Genomic DNA, 22,137 nt, shown 5'->3' with positions numbered 1-22,137 from the left:
AGCCCGAGAGGTTCGCAAGCTCGCTATTACATCATGTATTTTTGATAGCCATTAAAAGGTATCATATTTACAAGATTACATGGTTTCTCTTGCTGGGAACAATCACATTTTGCTCTACTGGCTAACACGGTACCAAACCTTTGTTTTTATTATACAGAAAAATTTAAAAATGTGTTAATAAGAAATAAAAAGTCAATTTGTTTGTTATCATACACTGATTCTTAGCATTTAGATCATTTGGCAACCCTAATTAGGCCTCAGCAAGATTAACTTGTTCTAAAACATTTATCACTTATTATATATATGGATTATTGCAAATCTTAAGCATGTTTTCCTCTTAAACAGTCTTAGATGTTTTGTCGTGGATTTCCTTTTGCGTCCAACGACTTAATCAATTTGGAATGTTTACACCCTTCCACATTAATTCTGAATTGATAATGCGCATAAGAAGTTTTCACACTGACACAGGTTCAGCATGTATAAGCTTCCTCAATTCTGCTTTAATGTTGGGCGCGCAGCCTCTTGATTATAGAAGTCTCCTCAGACGCTGGACACAGTATGTCCTGCCCTAGAGTCTCTAGCATTTCTGTCGCTACACAGTTTATTAATCTACCCTCAGACAGAGGGATCTACTCATGAACGTTCAAACGATAAACAAATATTTGTGGACACACACAAATAGACAGAGCACCAGTACGGCTGGCTTAGTCTCACTGCCCCTCAGGATACGTGTCTGACAGCTCCCTTCTCCCGGACCCTACAAGCAGACCTAGCAGGAGCGAAAATCCCATATCAGACTTTTCTCTGGCAGTCTCTCCCTTTCCTGGGCCCTCCAAACAGGCCTTAGGACTGCTGAGTCTCTGCAACAGGCCACCTGGACGGCTCCCTCCTCCCTCAGGAGTGGAAACACCCCATACAGGCCCTCCCTAGAGGCAGCTATTGATGTCACCAATTAACTAGTACTCTCAAGACAACAGGCATGCAAACATTCCTTTTATATCTTATGACAGGTTCTTATCGAGTGATCGAGACTTAAAAATACCTGTCGTGCGAATGCAAATCGATCGGCCTTGACACGGCACATAGGCGAGCCTGGAGTCAGCCACACAGGTATACATAATTAATTTATCTTACCGTGTTGTGATGATTTGTTGGCCCCGCCAAGTCCAAGGTTGCCTATGTCCGTGTCTTCTGTCCGAGCTCTATGGAACCTATCGATCACTCCCCGTACGGGCCACCAACTGTCGTGGATTTCCTTTTGCGTCCAACGACTTAATCAATTTGGAATGTTTACACCCTTCCACATTAATTCTGAATTGATAATGCGCATAAGAAGTTTTCACACTGACACAGGTTCAGCATGTATAAGCTTCCTCAATTCTGCTTTAATGTTGGGCGCGCACCTCTTTTAAAAGAGTTTAACATATCTGCCCATCTGGGCAGGTCAAAGATTACATAGATACAACGTATTGTTTAATTATTGGATAAGCATCTTGCAATTCTTCCATCCTCCGGTCATCTGTGATTGACCATCAAGTGGTAGACGAGATGAGTGGGTTGTCTTGGACCCACGTGTGGTTCCTTCGATATGATTGGATGTTACATCATGAATTAGTAATTACACAAACCTCCCATGTTATTTGCATAAGTTTCCAGTAAACTTGCTTGGGTAATTATTGCGGTATCTAAAAGCAGTACTTGTCTCAAGTGCGGTTATCTCTGTCTGATCCTACTTCTAAAGTTGCAAAACAGATGGAAAAATATAGCGTGTCTCTGTTAAATTTCATCTTGTCAGCAGAGTTTGAGAAAAGGATGTTTCATTACAGGAAGTAGAGATATTGCATAGATGTAAGAACATATATCTATGTATCCGAATAGAAAACAAACATGACATTTTGTTATACAGAATGTCCACTACCAAAGGCCCACAGTCCAAAATATAGAAATATTGGGTTTCCACTACAGTTTGCCAATGTAACTTCTTGAATTTACTTTAATTATGTTACCGCATAAAACTTACTTTCACAATGCATTAAAACAAAGTAAATATATTACAACATGAGGCCTCGTTCAAATGAGTGCTGTTTCCTCTGCTGCTAAAGCCTAGTTGAGTCAAGCACAGATTAGGTGCACAAAAAGCTTGCTTCTATGCTGCTCTAAAGATCATGTGAACTGGTGAATTCAATCTCCGTGAAGTAGCCCATTCACACGATCCGAAGTGCATGGTACATGTTTTCCAGCTCCCATAGGAGTCTATGGAAAACATGCACCAAAGATAGTTCGGAGCCTATCTTTTCACTCAGCATGGACCTTTAGATGCACGTTGCAATTGCATGTCCTATTTTTGTCAGGTGCAAGTATTTTGTGCATCTAAAAATCGTTCATGTGAACGCTTCTACAGGAAAGCATTTATTCTTATAGAACCAATCTTTTTGCGCGCCTATTATGCGCTAAAAACACGCTTGTCTGAAAGAGGCCTAAACAGGGAGAAAACAGTGCTGCTATAGTCCGGGAAAGATTGTGTGAATGGGCTACTCCAAGCTCCATAAAGCAGCCCATTCACACTATCAGAGGCGCATGCTGTGTGCTTTCAAGGCTCCCATTGGAGCCTGTGGAAAGCAGGCAACAAAGATAGGACATGTCCTATCTTTGCCCGCATCTCGGATCTGACATGAAAGTTTGCAGTCACATGTCCTATCTTTGTTAGATGTGCTGATTCAGCGAGCCTAACATTTTCTCATGTGAACGCTTCAATAGAAACCTATTGCACTAAAAACACGCTCGTCTGAACGAGACCTAATATATTCAGTTTCCACTTGGAAACTTGATATTATAAGAAGTAAAAAGTAAGAAATTTAAGGGTAGCTTCAGACAAGATGGAAATATTACTGAATTTCCATGAAGGATTCAAAATGGAAATTCAGCAATATTTACAGCTCAAGGCAAATGGAGGAGATTTCAAAAATTTCCTTCACTTGACGTAGAAAATTTCCTCAATGAATCCAAAGCATTTTTTAAAATGGTATGGATGACTATGCTGTGAATTTATTCTACGGAATTTAAACCTTGAAATAAAAGGATTAAGTCCCACAGCAGATCCGCTGCAAAAACTGCAGCCAAATCCACACTATTTAGATGTGGATTTGGCCACTATGGTTTTCCAGCATAATTGATGTGTTTTTTTTTATGTGGATTATGTGCACAAATTTTGCAGTGTGTGAAGGTACCCTTAAAGCTCTTCCATTAATGGTTGCAAAAAAATATCTCTTACATTATGTATATGCGGCAGGTGTCCAAAGTCTACACATTTGAAAGTTAAGATTGCAAGGTATTCTGGCCTTTTTGTTTCCTATATGAAACAATGATGATGAATAGAATTTAATGAATGACCAAGCACTGCCTGTGATTGGCTGAGTGCTGTGACAAATCACAGGCAGCACGCAGCTATCATTTAATGAATGGCTGAGAGCTGCCTGTGATTGGCTGAGCACTCAGCCAATCAGATACAGCCCTTTCAACAGGCAGGAATTTTAAATACCCACCTGTTGAAAGAGCTTCAGAGCAGTGCAGGGAGAAGACAGGCTAGACACGCCTGAGCCCCGGCAGCTGAGGAGAGGTGAGTATAATTTTTTTTTTATTTTTAACACATTCTAGGGATGATTTTCAGGGAAGGGCTTTTTTTAAAACCCTTCCTTGAAAATCCCTGCAGTGTTTGCCAGCAGCCCATTGCTTTCAATGGGATTGCAGAAGTGCAGACTGCAGCAGCTGCGGCCCCATTGAGGGCAATGCACACGGACCTGCATTCACACGTGTTTGTGCACGTATGTGGGTGCACACGTTTCTGCGCACCTATGTACTGCACACACTCGTGTAAAGCCACCCTCAACAGAATAAGAAAATTTTTTACATTTTGCAGAATAACAGTAAACTCAATATACAGTAGTGTCATGGCTCATATTATTCACTTCATATATGTCCCACTCTTAATAAACTTTGCTTATTATTTGAGAACAGATATTGATGCTACATTATTCTTACTGACTTTTTCCAATCACTGACCTTCAACTTTTACTTTAGTAAATAGTGTGTGCAACATGCATGCTAATGTCAGAAACAGGTTAGCAGAAGTTGACCCAAAAACAAATGTTATTAGACTGCGATTACCTTTGGGAGAAAATATCTCTGTATGGGCTGCCATGTTGGAGAGCTATTCCATAGCCTTTGCTACTAATACTGTTTCCAATAACAGTCACTGAACATTCATCATCCGTCAGGGCTGCATACTCAACTACTGTCACATCCCATAAGAATGCATAATTTCCTTTCTTTGCCTGGAAGTAAGAAATAATAGAAATACAAAAAAATCATACTCTAGAAATGTTAAAGATACTTTACATTTGAGTACAATTGAGAGACAAGAGCAAAAAACCTATGCAATGATCTGAAGCATGAAGAAACTCTAAGGGGAGAAAGGAGCTTTAACAATGGTAAAATCTTACAGTTGATTGGTTTAACCCGATTTTGATTAAATGTAATTTTAAATTTGGTGAATAAAATGCTTATACTTCATGTTAAATTGGAGTAATCACTCTTTTTTAGATACAACTTTATTTAAAGAATGTAGAGTAGCGTCTGCCATGCTGTTTACTGAAAGTAATCATGACTTTATGATATTATTTATCACATAGATATGAAAAAGTAATACAAAGTACAGAACACCAGATGGCTCAAGGATTAAGCACAAAAGAATGTGAATTTACAGGCCCTGGCTTACTTTCCTGTATATTTGCATAAATAATGCATGAACATGAATCCATCACCAGTGGCATGAATTATGTGAATGTATAGGCTGTTTTATTAAACAAGGAAATCTGTTCAAAATAAGAAATAAAGAAAAAAAACTAATGAGAAAAAAAAAAGGCTTATTCTGATTAACACAACTCTTATTACTTTGTTAAGAATTTTCTGGGCAACTAATATTAAAATTAAATTATAGCTAAAACACAAAACAAGTAGTTCCTATGAGAAAAAAAAAACTTATTAACATTTGCATATACAAAATACTTTGCTCCTTCATGCTTTAACAGACTTAATGACTTGTTTATTTTACAAACTCTTATTAAAAACATATTATAAAGAGGAATAGCTTGCAATGACCTACAACACTACCCTTTGAAGTCAGTACATAAATACTAACATGATATTTTTCAGTAAAGCTTATGTGGACATTAAAGGGGTTCTGAAATGAAAAAAAAAAATTTTTTTACTTACCTTGTCTGGCCAGGACCAATCGCCAGGCATGTCCCCTCCGTCGGGCATCTTCTTCTGTGGCTTCTAGAAGCAAAGCTGGAGCAGTCAAAATGACTTCCTGCTCTGCTCTGTACGTCAGCCACTTCCAAAGTGAACGGATGGGCCGCCCACAGCAAGCACGTCACAAGCAGTGCTTGCTGTGGGCGGCCCGTCCGTCCTGGCTGAACTCCCGAGTGCTGCACTTGCGCAGCGGAGAGGCAGCCTATCCTGACTCCTGTCGGAGGGCACCTGCTTTCTGCGCATGTTTGGATTCCCAAAGGGGGGGCGGATCGTCGGAGGAAGAAGAAGAGCCTGCAGGGAGATAATCCTGCTGCAGAACAACAACAGGAAAAAAGGTAAGTATAAGATTTTTATGCTTTAGCATGCCATTAATCGTGGGTTCCCTGTGTCCATTAGGCAGACCAGGGAACAATGGCTGCTAAAGCATAAGAATTAGAGATGAGCGAACGTGCTCGGCCACGCCCCTTTTTCGCCCGAATACCGCGATTTCCGAGTACTTCCGTACTCGGGCGAAAAAATTCGGGGGGCGCCGTGGCGGCACGGGGGTAGCAGTGGGGAGTGGGGGGGAGAGGGAGAGAGAGAGGGCTCCCCCCTGTTCCCCGCTGCTACCCCCCGCACCGCCACACCTCTCCCCGCCCCCCGGCGCCCCCCGACTCTTTTCACCCGAGTACTGAAGTACTCGAAAATGGCGGTACTCGGGTGCGTAAGTACTCGAAACAAGTACGTTCGCTCATCTCTAATAAGAATCTGATTCGTGTCAGAACCCCTTTAATCGTACAATTTAAACAAAGAACGTGAAGCCCGAGAAACTACTTTTAAAGGTCATATAGGAGTCATAGAAGGGGTATCTCTACTCAGAACAACCCTGTGGGAACCAGATCAGAGCGAACAGCATGTTATAGTATGTGAATGATGGTATTAGTGTATCTTGACACCACCAAAAGTAGTGGTGGATTTAAGATACCAGCTATTTGACAGGGGGTTCATGCACCCTGTTTGTGATTGGCTCATACCCATCCTCAGCCTTGCAGGTCCTCCCAGCACGGCTGAAGAAACAGGACTGTCTGCAGCTCTCTCTATACCTCGTGCTCACGTGCGGCGTCGGCCTCCCAGCAGTGCAGAGGAAGCTCAGGGGTGTGCGGCTGTCTCCCCCGGTCGTCAACGTGGCAGGAGGGCACAACAAGCTGTGGGGTTCTCCGCCTCTCTCCCCCATCCTCGGCCGCGGCGTCGGCCTCTCAGCAGCACTGAAAACTTTGAGGGCTATCCATCTCTCTCTTCCCCGGTCCTGAGGCTCACAGGTGCATTCAGGGCCAATAATGAGGTCAGAGGCGGGGGTCGGCTGTTGTGGCACTGCAGAGCTGACATGGAATCACTGGCCATGCAGGACCGGTGAGCGCCGGGGAGGCACCGCAAGTCTCATGAGCTCAGCAGTTTGTGGCAGATGGCTGGGATGGGCGTGCAGGAGCAGGCAGTGGTGGAGAGCTGTCCGGGGAGATGCTGTTTCATCATTCAAGCCCTTTGGAAGCTCTGGGGGCGATGAACTGTATGTTTCCCAGCTACAGGAATCTGACCCCAGCCTAAATGAAAGGAACACGCTGCTGCTAGGACCTATATTAAGACAGACAATCGGGAGCTAGGGGTGTGACAGGGGCATTCTCCCTGTCAAACCCCTAGCTTCCGGTGGCATCAAGATACACTAATACCATGAATGACTTCCTGTTGTACTACATTTCCACAGCAATGGCCACTGTAGGGAAAAGGTATAGACAGAAGAAATTGGTGGAGGTGTGAGAAGCAGAACTTGCAGCAATTACCATGCAACTTCATCTGAAAAAAGGTTGTCTTCACTAAACAACCCCCTTAAAGTACATCTGTGACATAACATGCATTTCTTTACAAGTTTGCTTAAAATTTAAAGGGGTTGTCTCGAGGAAGCAGTGAAATTTTTTTTTGCCCAGTCCCCCTTATTAAGCATACATTACTAAGCACCCGTGTAAATGACTTTTCTAGCCGGTTTCTACTTACAGTTCCAGCGTTTCAGCAACTTATAAAAAGTTTCCCAAAGATGGCCGCCGGCTCTTTTCCCGTCGTTTGCTGTAGCCTGACGTGCGCGCTCCCGAGACGCTACCAGCTGTCTCCCTGACAACCAGACGCCCCGCAGCCGCCGACCGGACCCACCGCGGCCGCCGACCACGGCACACGCTCTTGGGCCACAGTCACCCACCGCCAGGCAGCAGGTAACCGACGCTAGGCCCCGGCTCCCCCGCGCTAGGCCCCGGGGCCCAGCGGCAGGCCCCTGACAACAGACGAAGGCTCCGGGGCCCGGCGGCAGGCTCCAGGGCCCGGCGGCAGGCTCTGGGGCCCGGCGGCAGGCTCCGGGGCCCGGCGGCAGGCCCCTGAAACAGACGAAGGCTCTGGGGCCCGGCGGCAGGCTCCAGGGCCTGGCAGCAGGCTCCGGGGCCCGGCGGCAGGCCCCCCAGCGCACACATCACCCCCGACCCCTCACTTACATGGGCGGCTTCACGGCAGGGCTGGGCTGGGCTTCTCGGCTGGGCTGCTGGGCTGGGCTTCTCGGCTGGGCTGCTGGGCTGCTCAAGTTTCTGCACCATTCTCTAACAGAGGATGGTAGCAGAGTGGCCGCTCCAGCACGCTCCCGAGAAGTTACAGCTCGACTGCGCATGCGCAGAAGAGCTGTAGCGGCGAGCACGCTGAAGCGGCTCGTGCTCAGAGCAGAAGAACGGACTGCGCAAGCGCGTCTAAAAAAGCAAGCCGCCGGCGATTTTAGACGGATCCATGGAGACGTGGATGCTAGCAACGGAGCAGGTAAGTGAATAACTTCTGTATGGCTCATATTTAATGCACGATGTACATTACAAAGTGCATTAATATGGCCATACAGAAGTGTATAACCCCACTTGATTTCGCGAGACAACCCCTTTAAGTATAGAAATAAAATATATTTTATATGCTGATCACTTTCTTTATAATTTTTTTGTTGTAATCTATTTGAATTTAATCTGTGCACAGATGTAGCAAAATTAAACTTGAAAGTTGACATGTCAAACTGGCGCATAATTATCTTTTTTAATAGCTTTTCAATTGATTTTGTGGGGTACAGATAACTTGTTGCAGCAAATGGGCAGTGCTGGATTACATTTTTTTTTACATCTGTATTATAATTAGAGCAAATTTCCACTGAACTTCATGGGATTTAAAGTGTTGTGTCAGATTTTCATTAATAAAGATTTTTTCCAGCGACAATAGTGGTAGCCTAAGTGGTAGTTTGTACTGAATGTTTTAAAAAAGCATTGTTGAAATTCCTGATAAGGTTAGGGAGAAAAAAAAACGAAAATGACATGGAAGTGGGACTGTAAATTCCGTACTGTTAATTTTTCTGATGTTTTAAATAATTGCACTGTAGAAACACAAACTGGACTATAAAAATATTTATACTCTAGAACCTCTGTTCTTGTGATTGGTGGGGTCCCAGTGGTCACACCCCCACAGAACACATACTGTAGCACCCTAGTCACTGAAAATATGACAATTTCTATTCTTGTTTACCAATAATGGAGTGGTACCTTCCCCCATGATCATGATCATGGGGGTCCCGAAGTATCCCTAAATGAATGAATACATACTACCATGCCATTTATCTGTGTGGGAATGCTGGAGATAGGCGAGTACAAGTTCTTGGCTATCTCCTGCAATCCTATTTAAATAAATAGAGTGATGGGTCATAGATGTGACTATTACCCCATTCATTCAGGGACACTTGGGATCAGTGGAATCCCAGTTATTTGACCACCACTGAGCAGATGCTTATCCTCTATCCTGTAGATGGGATATACAGTACTGGTCAAAAGTAGAACACCTTGATTTTTCTAGTTTTTTACATTAACGCAGTTCAAGTCCAGCAAATAGCATAAAATAGTTTAAAGGTCCAAAAGTAAGTTCAAAACCTTAAAATATTATGGCATTTTAACCTAAACCACAACAATGGTCTGAACTTATGATTTTTAACTAAAACGCTTTTTCAGGGAATACAGCAAGGACAGCTGCTTCTTAGCACAGAAAGCAAATTATGGTTTGAAATTGAATGCAAAGTATTCCTGCAGGTGTCTCAGCATTTGCATATAACCAGTGGTGGGACAGCTCACATTGCAACATGCCCTAGAGCAGGATTTGGACAGTTTTGCTCTTTGAGACAGAGCACATTGCTATTATAATGGTAAAAAAGGGTAATTAAACCAAAGAAGACAGACAATTAAAATCCTTAGAAGTATCGAAAAATTGTTAAGGTAACAATCAGTACAGTTTCCAATACTATCAAAGGGCAATTGTAAACTAGAATATACTCTGACAGAAAGAGGTCTAGCACACCAAAGGCCACTACAAAATCAGATGACACATTTTTGAGAGTCTACAGTTTGAATGATCTGCACCTCATAGCATTAAATCTTAATGTAGAAATAAATAAAAATGTTTTCAACTCAACTGTAAAGAGAACACATTAATCTGCAGGTCTGAAGGTAGAGTATCAGTAAGAAAGCCATTGTTATGATTACACAATAAAAAAAAAAGACTTGCCTAGGCCAAGCAGCACCTCAAATGAAGTACTGAAGAGTGGAAGAAGGTCTTATGGACTGCTGAATTACAATTTGACATCTTTGGTACATTATACAAGGTTTTTAGATGCCAGCAAGTAGGTGAAAGGATGGTTCCTGAGTGTGTGACATCAACTGTCAAACATGGAGGAGGAAATGTGATGTCTGGGGCTCTTTTGCTGAGTCAAGTGTTGCTAACTTGCACAGGGTGTCTAGCACATTGTGCATAAAGGGCTACAACAACATTTTAATAAACCATGCAATACCCTCTGGTGTCGGCCTAGTTAGTCAGAAGTACATATTACAGCAAGACAATGATTCAAAAGCTACATTTAGGTTATGTGAGAGCTACTTAATAGGACAAAAAGAAGCTGATAGGCTTCAAAAATGGGACTGCCTGCACAGTCTCTAGACTTAAACCCTATTAAGCTTGTTTGGGATGAACTGCATAGAAAGCTAAAAAGGAAAGCAACTTACAAGTGCAGCACATTTGTGGGAACAACTGTAACAATGTTGAGAAGAAATCTTTGAACAATATTTGAATGCAATTGTACAAATAATCTCTTGATTGTGTAAAGCTGTTACATCAGCTAAAGGTGAAACAAAGTTAATCCCCTATTTTTATTAATCTTAATTAGTTTATTTATTATATCCTTTCATTTGAGATATTAAACTGTGTAAATATCAATTAAAAGCTGGAAAAAATGAAGTGTTTGACTGGTAGTCTAAGAGCAACGATTTTGCCATGTAAATGTCATAGGTATAGCCTGTCTAGAAATTGCAAATTCAACGGACCGTCACAGGAGCCTAGAGAGGTATGGCCTTTACAATAATTTCATTTTGTATGAAAAACAATTTAAAATACAGATAAGAATATTATAGATCTAAATTAAAGAAAGTTTTGTAATATATTCACCTATTTGATATGATGTGAGATGCCCTGAAGTTAGGAAAAATTTGCTGATGTGTCTAAATTTAAGCATTTTTCTACAAATTCTTTTTATTATGCTTAACTCCTTCCAAACCACATAATATAAATACACATTATGCAGCCATGAGAGATGAATGAAGAACACTTGTGATCCGAGTCCATTCCAAACCTGGTGGGTGTCAGATATTTTGAAAAGCTCACAGCCTCTGGCAGTGGCTGTGATGGAAGTTAGCTCAAATCATGACTGTTAACTCTTAAGATGCCATGATCAAATGGAATCGTCCATCTAAACAACTAGCCCGATAGATACAATCACAGGGTGCAAATGGGTTAGCATTTCAACCTGGCAACTAGTAAAAGCTTTCAGGGCTACCATGCATGAATGCCAATTAAGCCCTTTCTGTGGCAGGAGTTATTAGACAACACTGAAGTAATCAAATGATCACAAGTTCAGCTCTCCTAGAGGGACTAAAAAGTTAAAAAAAAGTTTAATGACAAAAAATGTAAAAGTTAAAAAAAAATGTTGGGTGTTGCTTGGCTGCTGAAGCAGATGTCTGCATAACTGCAGAGCTTCTGTCACACCGGGATATTACAGCAACTCCTATTCATAATTCTTGCAAAACAAATGTTTCACCTACTTGCCTAGAGGCCCAGAGAGACATGGAAGGTAAAGATGATAACATCCAGACAGGAGAAAGTTATAAATCTTTACTTTTCATAGTCCCTAGCATGGGACTAAGATGGAATGGCCAAAAGCTCTCAGGAAAGCTCCGCTCTATCCAAACCGACAGAGTGCGCATTTGAGTCATCAAATAACAAGTAAATAAAATAATTATCTCACGTGATCTAATAGAAGCATAGAGTCTAGATCATGTTAGGTAATTATTCCCCTCTACTCTTCCTTAGTCAGACCTCATCTGGAATACTGTGTCCAGTTCTGGGCACATAGACAAACTGGAGCAAGTTCAGAGAAGAGTTACCAAGATGGTGAGGGGTCGGTCTGCAAATCATGTCCTATGAGGAACAGTTAAAGAATCTGGGAATGTTTAGCTTGCAAAAAAGAAGGCTGAGAGGAGACTTAAAGGTGGTCTACAAATATTTAAAGGGCTTTCACAGTGCAGAGGGATCATCCCTACTCTCATTTGCACAAGGAAAGACTAGAAGCAATTGGATGGAACTGAAAGGGAGGAGACACAGATTAGATATTAGAAAAAACTTTCTGACAGTGAGGGTAATCAATGAGTGGAACAGGTTACTAAGGGAGGTGGTGAGTTCTCCTTCAATGGAATTCTTCATACAATGGGTTGAACAAATATCTGTATGGGATAATTTAGTGAATCCTGCACTTAGCAGGGGGTTGGACCCGATGACCCTGGAGGTTCCTTCCAACTCTACCATTCTATGATTCTATGAGGGTATAAAATGAAGGAACCGCTCTGAACCTTCCAGTATTTCAACTTCTTCTCCAAGTCTTGTGAATACACTCACAACTCCAAGGGAAAGTTCCACAAAGTTGGAGCTGGAATTCTCACAATATACAAGTCATCATGATCTTTCTAACCATATGGCAAACATTGCTTCTTCTCCCTCTGCCAGTTCAGCAAAGAAGAGACAAAGAATGGCTCCACAAGAGGAGCAGTCCAAGGAAGTAGTGAGTGACTTACTTGCCACTAATACTACATCATCTGTTGCAGCAGACATTTTTGATACTATTGCCGTCAATGATATCTTGTTCACTGACACTTCCTTGAAAAGAATGCTAAAGATATTATAACTTTCATTTCCATCTAACTTTGTGCAACTTGTTCAACCCCTTAAATTTGTTACAGCTGAAGCGGAAAACATAATCACTAGAGATGAGCGAGCACCAAAATGCTCGGGTGCTCGTTACTCGGGACAAAATTTTCGCGATGCTCGAGGGTTCATTTCGAATAACGAACCCCATTGAAGTCAATGGGCGACCCGAGCATTTTTGTATTTCGCCGATGCTCGCTAAGGTTTCCATGTGTGAATATCTGGGCAATTCAAGAAAGTGATGGGAACGACACAGCAACGGATAGGGCAGGCGAGGGGCTACATGTTGGGCTGCATCTCAAGTTCACAGGTCCCACTATTAAGCCACAATACCGGCAAGAGTGGGCCCCCCCCCCCCAACAATTTTTACTTCTGAAAAGCCCTCATTAGCATGCCATACCTTAGCTAAGCACCACACTACCTACAACAAAGCACAATCACTGCCTGCATGACACTCTGCTGCCACTTCTCCTGGGTTACATGCTGCCCAACCCCCCTCCCCCCTGCACGACGCAGTGTCCACAGCGCACACCAAACTATCCCTGCGCAGCCTTCAGCTGCCCTCATGCCACACCACCCTCATGTCTATTTATAAGTGCGTCTGCCATGAGGAGGAACTGCAGGCACACACTGCAGAGGGTTGGCACGGCTAGGCAGCGACCCTCTTTAAAAGGGGTGGGGCGATAGCCCACAATGCTGTACAGAAGCAATGAGAAATATAATCCTGTGCCACCGCCATCAGGAGCTGCACACGTGGGCATAGCAATGGGGAACCTATGTGCCACACACTATTCATTCTGTCAAGGTGTCTGCATGCCCCAGTCAGACCGGGCTTTTAAATTCATAGACACAGGCAGGTACAACTCCCTATTGTGAAGTCCCTGTGGACCCACAGCATGGGTGGGTGCCAGGAAGCCACCGGCGGTACATAAAAATATCCCATTGCATTGCCCAACACAGCTGAGGTAGTAATGTCGTGCTTAATGCAGGTGGGCTTCGGCCCACACTGCATGCCCCAGTCAGACTGGGGTTCTTTACAAGTGGACACATGTAGGTTAAACTCCATGTGCACCTACAGCATGGGTGGCTCCCTGGAACCCACCGGCGGTACATAAAAATATCCCATTGCATTGCCCAACACAGCTGAGGTAGTAATGTCGTGCTTAATGCAGGTGGGCTTCGGCCCACACTGCATGCCCCAGTCAGACTGGGGTTCTTTACAAGTGGAAACAGATGCATTTATAATTCCCTGTGGACCCACAGCATGGGTGGGTGCCAGGAAGCCAACGGCGGTACATAAAAATATCCCATTGCATTGCCCAACACAGCTGAGGTAGTAATGTCATGCTTAATGCAGGTGGGCTTCGGCCCACACTGCATGCCCCAGTCAGACTGGTAATATGTACCTTAACAGTAACCGCGTTGGTGGTAATGTGGTGGTGACTGCGGACCTAGTAGCGCGGTTTTATTTTGTTGGTTTTCGGAATGTGGCCAGGATTAAGTGGGCCGTGGCGGGGGATGTTTTTGAGGCACTACGGGTCCTCTCCACGTGTCCGTGGTTATATGCACCTTAACAGTAACAGCGTTGGTGGGAAATGGCCTCGCCGCCATCATGTCTTTGGGAAGCCTCTGTTTCCACACCCCAGAGACATACCATTAGCAGCGGTATAGGCAGAGCCCATAATTAGTAACATTTCAGCCGTAGCATTAGGACAGGCCCCACTAACATATCACTAGCAGCATTATAGGGGGAGCACAGTATTAGTTCCATTTCAGTAATAGTAGCACTCAAGACAGGCCCCAGTAACAATTCCGAAGCAGCAGTATAGTGGGAGTGCAGTCTTCGTTCCATTTCAGTAATAGTAGCACTCAAGACAGGCCCCAGTAACAATTCCGAAGCAGCAGTATAGTGGGAGCGCAGTCTTCGTTCCATTTCAGTAGCTGCAGTATAGACAAGGCCCAAGTTACATTTATGTAGCTAAAGTGTAGGCCAACCCCACACACCTTTCTGTACCATGAGTGCAGGCGAAGAACATAGAAATTGCTATGATTACACTGTAGGTGAGTGCCCAAAAAAATTGGTGTACCAACAGTACTAATGTACCTCAGTAAAAATTGGCCATGCCCAACCAAGATGGCAGGTGAAACCCATTAATTGCTTTGGTTAATGTGGCTTAAGTGGTAACTAGGCCTGCAGGCAGCCCAGTTTAACGAAAAATTGGTTCAAGTTAAAGTTCCAACGCTTTTAAGAGCATTGAAACGTATAAAAAATTTTTAGAAAAATTATATGAGTGAGCCTTGTGGGCCTAAGAAAAATTGCCCGTTCAGCGTGATTACGTGAGGTTTCAGGAGGAGGAGCAGGAGGAGGAGGAGGAATATTATACACAGATTGATGAAGCAGAAATGTCCCCGTTTTGGATGGTGAGAGAGAACGATGCTTCCATCCGTGGGTGCAGCTTACGTATTGCTTAGGTATCGCTGCTGTCCGCTGGTGGAGAAGAGAAGTCTGGGGAAATCCAGGCTTTGTTCATCTTGATGAGTGTTAGCCTGTCGGCACTGTCGGTTGACAGGCGGGTACGCTTATCTGTGATGATTCCCCCAGCCGCACTAAACACCCTCTCCGACAAGACGCTAGCCGCAGGACAAGCAAGCACCTCCAGGGCATACAGCGCTAGTTCAGGCCACGTGTCCAGCTTCGACACCCAGTAGTTGTAGGTGGCAGAGGCGTCACGGAGGACGGTCGTGCGATCGGCTACGTACTCCCTCACCATCCTTTTACAGTGCTCCCGCCGACTCAGCCTTGACTGGGGAGCGGTGACACAGTCTTGCTGTGGAGCCATAAAGCTGTCCAGGCCCTTAAAGACTGTTGCACTGCCTGTGCTGTACATGCTGCTCGATCTCCGCACCTCCCCTGCTACCTGGCCCTCGGAACTGCGCCTTCTGCCACTAGCGCTGTCGGATGGGAATTTTACCATCAGCTTGTCCGCCAGGGTCCTGTGGTATAGCAACACTCTCGAACCCCTTTCCTCTTCGGGAATGGGAGTGGGAAGGTTCTCCTTATAGCGTGGGTCGAGCAGTGTGTACACCCAGTAATCCGTAGTGGCCAGAATGCGTGTAACGCGAGGCTCACGAGAAAGGCATCCTAACATGAAGTCAGCCATGTGTGCCAGGGTACCTGTACGCAACACATGGCTGTCTTCACTAGGAAGATCACTTTCAGGATCCTCCTCCTCCTCCTCCTCCTCCTCAGGCCATACACGCTGAAAGGATGACAGGCAAGCAGCATGGGTACCGTCAGCAGTGGGCCAAGCTGTCTCTTCCCCCTCCTCCTCATCCTCCTCATGCTCCTCCTCCTCCTCCTGAACGCGCTGAGATATAGACAGGAGGGTGCACTGACTATACTGTCTTCCCCCGCCTCCGTTTCCGAGCGCAAAGCATCTGCCTTTATGCTTTGCGGGGAACTTCTCAAGATGCATAGCAGAGGAATGGTGACGCTAATGATTGCAGCATCGCCGCTCACCACCTGGGTAGACTGCTCCAAGTTTCCAAGGACCTGGCAGATGTCTGCCAACCAGGCCCACTCTTCTGAAAAGAATTGAGGAGGCTGACTCCCACTGCGCCGCCCATGTTGGAGTTAGTATTCCACTATAGCTTTACGCTGCTCATAGAGCCTGGCCAACATGTGGAGCGTAGAGTTCCACCGTGTGGGCACGTCGCACAGTAGTCGGTGCACTGGCAGATTAAACCGATGTTGCAGGGTGCGCAGGGTGGCAGCGTCCGTGTGGGACTTGCGGAAATGTGCGCAGAGCCGGCGCACCTTTACGAGCAGGTCTGACAAGCGTGGGTAGCTTTTCAGAAAGCGCTGAACCACCAAATTAAAGACGTGGGCCAGGCATGGCACGTGCGTGAGGCTGCCGAGCTGCAGAGCCGCCACCAGGTTACGGCCGTTGTCACACACGACCATGCCCGGTTGGAGGCTCAGCAGCGCAAGCCAGCGGTCGGTCTGCTCTGTCAGACCCTGCAGCAGTTCGTGGGCCTCTTATCTCCTAAGCTGAGTAGTTTCAGCACGGCCTGCTGACGCTTGCCCACCGCTGTGCTGCCACGCCGCTCGACACCGACTGCTGGCAACGTGCTGCTGCTGCTGACACATCTTGATTGCGAGACAGAGGTTGCGGAGGAGGAGGAGGAGGGTGGTTTAGTGGAGGAAGCATACACCGCCACAGATACCACCACCGAGCTGGGGCCCGCAATTCTGGGGGTGGGTAGGACGTGAGCGGTCCCAGGCTCTGACTCTGTCCCAGCCTCCACAAAATTTACCCAATGTGCAGTCAGGGAGATGTAGTGGCCCTGCCCGCCTGTGCTTGTCCACGTGTCCGTTGTTAAGTGGACCTTGGCAGTAACCGCGTTGGTGAGGGCGCGTACAATGTTGCGGGAGACGTGGTCGTGCAGGGCTGGGACGGCACATCGGGAAAAGTAGTGGCGACTGGGAACTGAGTAGCATGGGGCCGCCGCCTCCATCATAGTTTTGAAGGACTCCGTTTCCACAACCCTATACGGCAGCATCTCAAGGCTGATAAATTTGGCTATGTGGACGGTTAACGCTTGAGCGTGCGGGTGCGTGGTGGCGTACTTGCGCTTGCGCTCCAACAGTTGCGCTAGCGACGGCTGGACGGTGCGCTGACAGACATTGGTGGATGGGGCCGAGGACAGCGGAGGTGAGGGTGTGGGTGCAGGCCAGGAGACGGTAGTGCCTGTGTCCTGAGAGGGGGGTTGTATCTCAGTGGCAGGTTGGGGCACAGGGGGAGAGGCAGCGGTGCAAACCGGAGGCGGTGAACGGCCTTCGTCCCACCTTGTGGGGTGCTTGGCCATCATATGTCTGCGCATGCTGGTGGTGGTGAGGCTGGTGGTGGTGGCTCCCCGGCTGATCTTGGCACGACAAAGGTTGCACACCACTGTTCGTCGGTCGTCAGGCGTCTCTGTGAAAAACTGCCAGACCTTAGAGCACCTTGGCCTCTGCAGGGTGGCATGGCGCGAGGGTGCGCTTTGGGAAACAGTTGGTGGATTATTCGGTCTGGCCCTGCCGCTACCCCTGGCCACCGCACTGCCTCTTGCAACCTGCCCTGCTGCTGCCCTTGCCTCCCGAAGATTCCCGAAAGGAATGAATTATAAAACAGACCTTTTATACATTTATTAGTTACAGTGGATACTGTTCATTAAAAAATAGTTATTAATCCCAACATAATCCTACTTGGCCAATAACATATAATGTACTGTTATTCAATTACAATATGTTGCTACTCGCATTGCCTCATATTAACAATCTGTGTCTAATTTCTGTGTTGCTGCTGGAAAGTCCTTTTCATTTTTTCATTGTTTTATTTTTATTTTTATTCATTATTTTTTCTTGCTTCTGTAACGATGTCATATTGATTCATATCTCATGTTATTAAGTGGAGCATATTATAGATAAATGTTCGTGTTTATGTATTGTTGGATATACTATGCATATATGTAGAAACCAAGACAAGTTCCTGCAGGAGGGACAGGTTTTGGTAATTGAAATAGCAGATTGCCATGGGTTAATTGCACATATGTTTTTAATTCACTTATTTTCACTAAACCTTTTTAAGGTTTGCATAATGGCTTTGTAAGTCAGAGGTGAACAAGGTTTCATAACCGAAACGCGTTCTCTGTATTATTCAAGCACCATAAAGAAAATAAAAAGCAAGTTTTTTCCACAATAAGCTGTATTCCTGCAATTGGATTGTTTTACGTTTATTCAGAGCCAGAAGTAGCCGGATGGCAACAGCTTGTGAGTATACTTGCTTGCGGAACTGAGGCTTGCAGCACATGAAGATAAGGTGGGACTTTTGTTTTTTATTTTCCTATGGATAAACCGGCTAATTCTACCTTACATTGAAGTGCTATTTACCCTCAAAGTTTTGAAATTATTTTCATTATTCCGCTTAATATACCGCTGTGTAAATTCCAGCGAGGTGCTTTGAAAACCCCTTTTTTTCTCCAACCAACATGAATTTAGAAGCAGACCAAAGACTGGCCAAATTAGCTGAACTATTTGGCTCTACAACAGGCAATGTTCCTAGAAATAGTAATGTGGAACAGCTTCTATTTGAGTTGGAGAAGGCAAGAAAAAAAGAAACCAAAATTTGGTGGGATATGAAAAGTTTGGATAAATATATACAACTTAATATGATACCAAGAGGTTTAAGGTTGAAAAAAGAACCTACATTTGAATATTCCACCGAGTTTAAAGAGAAATGGCATGATATATTATCTGAATGTTCCATCAAATTAATGCAATTAATAGTAAAATACGAAGCAGAAAAATTGAAGCAACTGGAAATTGATATAAAAAGTATAGAAGAATCTTTGATGAAAATGGTTGAAACGGAGGAATGGTGCCATATGGATAAAAAATTAAAAAATAACATCACAAAGATGGAAGAGAATATTATGTATATAAAAAGAAACAAATTGGAAAGGGACAGACAAGATTATGATACAAATAGTGTTTATAACTGGACCAACAAACGCATGTATAGAGGAGAATTCAGACCTATACTAAAACCCAATAATAGAGATAGAAAAAGAAAATATAACAAAGTCACTTTTTCCACAACCGACACTGAAGGACACACTACAGAAAGAGATTCGTCCAGCTGTAGCATGTCAAGTCCAGAACCAGGTGTATCCGGTTTAAGTATGAGAAAGAAAATACAAAAAAACGAGGCAACTTTAAACAAAAGATATCCCAGCAGGAATCGGAGAATGTGAACAAAAATGTTATTGTTCTAACACCATTTATTATTTCAGAACAACAAATATGTCTCCTAAACAAAGGTTTGAGTTTTTCTCCGGAAAATGACTTTTCTCTATTTGATACACTATTGGATGTAAACAGGTTTATCAGATCTTTGACAGTTAAAAGATATTTTTTTGATAAAAATTGGAGTATAAACACGGGTCCACATGATATCTCGTCTAATTATCAATACACAAATGAATTTGAGGACTGTACCTTTAAGGAAATTCTGGCAACCAAAGATCTAATAGAGTTGGAAAAGGAAGGTGGAAGTGAATCGGGTGATACGAAAAACGTAAATAAGATCAATTTCCATATCCCCAACCCAAGTTTCTACCCCCTGAATGCCAGAACAAAATATATGGATGACTTTCAACTGGCCATAGAAAAAGAACTTTTCAAAATAAAAGAAATCAATGTGCATAGAAAAAAGAAAAAAGACAATCTTACTACTAAAGAAAAAATTGGCTTGAAAGAATTTATGGATAACAAGAACTTAGTCATACGCAAATCTGATAAAGGGGGTAACATAGTTCTGCTAGACTCTGACCTTTATGCAAATCTTGTTAAAAATATATTAAATAATACTGATATATATAAAAAAATTGATACTAATCCGCTACAAGGCTGTCTAAAAGAACTTAACAGATTATTGCATAGGGGAAAAGAGTTTGGCATATTGGATGATAAAATTATTTCATATCTGTCTCCCACAAATCCTACTATGGCTTTATTCCATGGCCTCCCTAAAATTCATAAGGGAATATTTCCACCTCCACTGCGACCGATAGTTGCAGGGATCGGCTCACCCTGTGAGCAATTGAGCTCGTGGGTGGACCGATCCCTGCAACCGTTGGTATATAGAACTCCTGGTTTTTTAAGGGATAGCAAGCATGTAATACAGAAATTGCAGTATATGAAGTGGAGTGATAATTTATGTTGGATCCTGTGTGACGTCAAAGATTTGTATTCTTGCATACCACACCATGCGGCATTAGAAGCAGTGCGTTTTCATTTACAAAATTTTAGCAATTATAGCAATGAATTAAAGGAGTTTATTTTGTTATCTACGGAATTTTTGTTGACACATAATTTTTTCTCCTTTGACCAACAATTTTTCTTACAAGTTTCTGGAGCCCCGATGGGGTCTAAATTTTCTCCGGTTATAGCCAACCTCTTTATGAGTTGGTGGGAAGATTCCTTTATATTTAATCACAACAATCCTTTTGCTGGCCGCATGGTGTGGTATGCGAGATACATTGATGACATAATAATTATTTGGAACAAGGGTCCGGAACAAAATGGTGTGCATGAACAAATTGGCCAGTTTGAAAATTATATCAATAATAATTCTGTGAATTTACAGTTTACTGTGACACATAATGATGTGGAAGTATCATTCCTAGATTTAACCTTAAGGGGTAATTGTATTAAAGGAATAGAGACCAAATTATATAGAAAAATAACAGCAGGTAATACCATATTACATGCTAATAGTGGACATCCTAGACACACTATTAAAGCTATCCCCGTAGGGGAACTAATACGGGCAAAAAGATCCTGTTCAGATGATGCTTCTTTTGATGCAGCTAAAGTGGACATCAGAAATAGGCTGCATCAGAGAGGTTATAAACAGTCATCATTAAATGAGGCATGCACTAAAATAGAAACAGTTCATAGAAAAGAATTACTTAAAGATAAATGTACAAAGAAAAAAGGGAATAATAACAAGGGAATGGTTTTCTCTACGGCATATAGTAGGAATTTTTATGAGATCAAAAAAATATTTTTCAAATTTTTGCCTGTCTTAAGACAGGATAACACTGTTGATGAGATATTAAAAGAAGGGATTAAATGTGTTGCAAAAAGAAGTAAAAACTTGGGAGATCTTATAGCACCTAGTACTTTTTCCTCCAAAAAAGAAAAACCGCAATGGATGAAATTTCAAGGTTTTTTCCGCTGCGGAGATCCTAGGTGTACTGTCTGTCACTTAGTGGACAAAAGAAAAACCTTTTCTGACAGCGATAACAATAGAGAGTATAAGATTTACAATTTTATTAACTGCAACACTATTAATGTAGTTTATATAATTCAATGCAGAGAGTGTAATCTGAACTACATAGGTTGCACTACACGAAAGTTGAAGACCCGTATCAACGAACATATTCGTGATATTAAAAAGGATAATGTGAATAGTTCAGGTGCGGTAAAACACTTCTGTGAGAAACATAAAGGAAATTTAAATACTTTCTCATTCTTTGGCATTGAAAAAGTTACAAACAAAAAGAGAGGAACGATTAACCCGGATAAAGTGTTTAAAAGGGAAGCGTTTTGGATATTAAACTTAAACACAAGATTCCCGAAAGGAATGAATTATAAAACAGACCTTTTATACATTTATTAGTTACAGTGGATACTGTTCATTAAAAAATAGTTATTAATCCCAACATAATCCTACTTGGCCAATAACATATAATGTACTGTTATTAATTACAATATGTTGCTACTCGCATTACCTCATATTAACAATCTGTGTCTAATTTCTGTGTTGCTGCTGGAAAGTCCTTTTCATTTTTTCATTGTTTTATTTTTATTTTTATTCATTATTTTTTCTTGCTTCTGTAACGATGTCATATTGATTCATATCTCATGTTATTAAGTGGAGCATATTA

At 43.2% G+C, this 22,137-nt stretch overlaps 1 protein-coding gene across 1 annotated transcript in view; it reads right to left on the bottom strand.

The window, feature by feature from the left end:
* The window catches only part of GRID1 (glutamate ionotropic receptor delta type subunit 1), a 1,141,753-nt gene that overhangs the window by 79,608 nt on the left and 1,040,008 nt on the right, over positions 1-22,137 (bottom strand). The window contains exon 14 of the mRNA XM_066598745.1: positions 4,165-4,331. Within this exon, the coding sequence (XP_066454842.1) occupies positions 4,165-4,331 (167 nt within the window). The remainder of the gene's footprint in view (positions 1-4,164; positions 4,332-22,137) is intronic.

The sequence above is a fragment of the Eleutherodactylus coqui genome, chromosome 4, assembly GCF_035609145.1.
Source record: "Eleutherodactylus coqui strain aEleCoq1 chromosome 4, aEleCoq1.hap1, whole genome shotgun sequence".
In the NCBI taxonomy this organism is placed as follows: domain Eukaryota; kingdom Metazoa; phylum Chordata; class Amphibia; order Anura; family Eleutherodactylidae; genus Eleutherodactylus; species Eleutherodactylus coqui.
The sequence above is the reverse complement of the archived record's forward strand: the minus strand, read 5'-3'. Positions and strand labels throughout refer to the sequence as shown.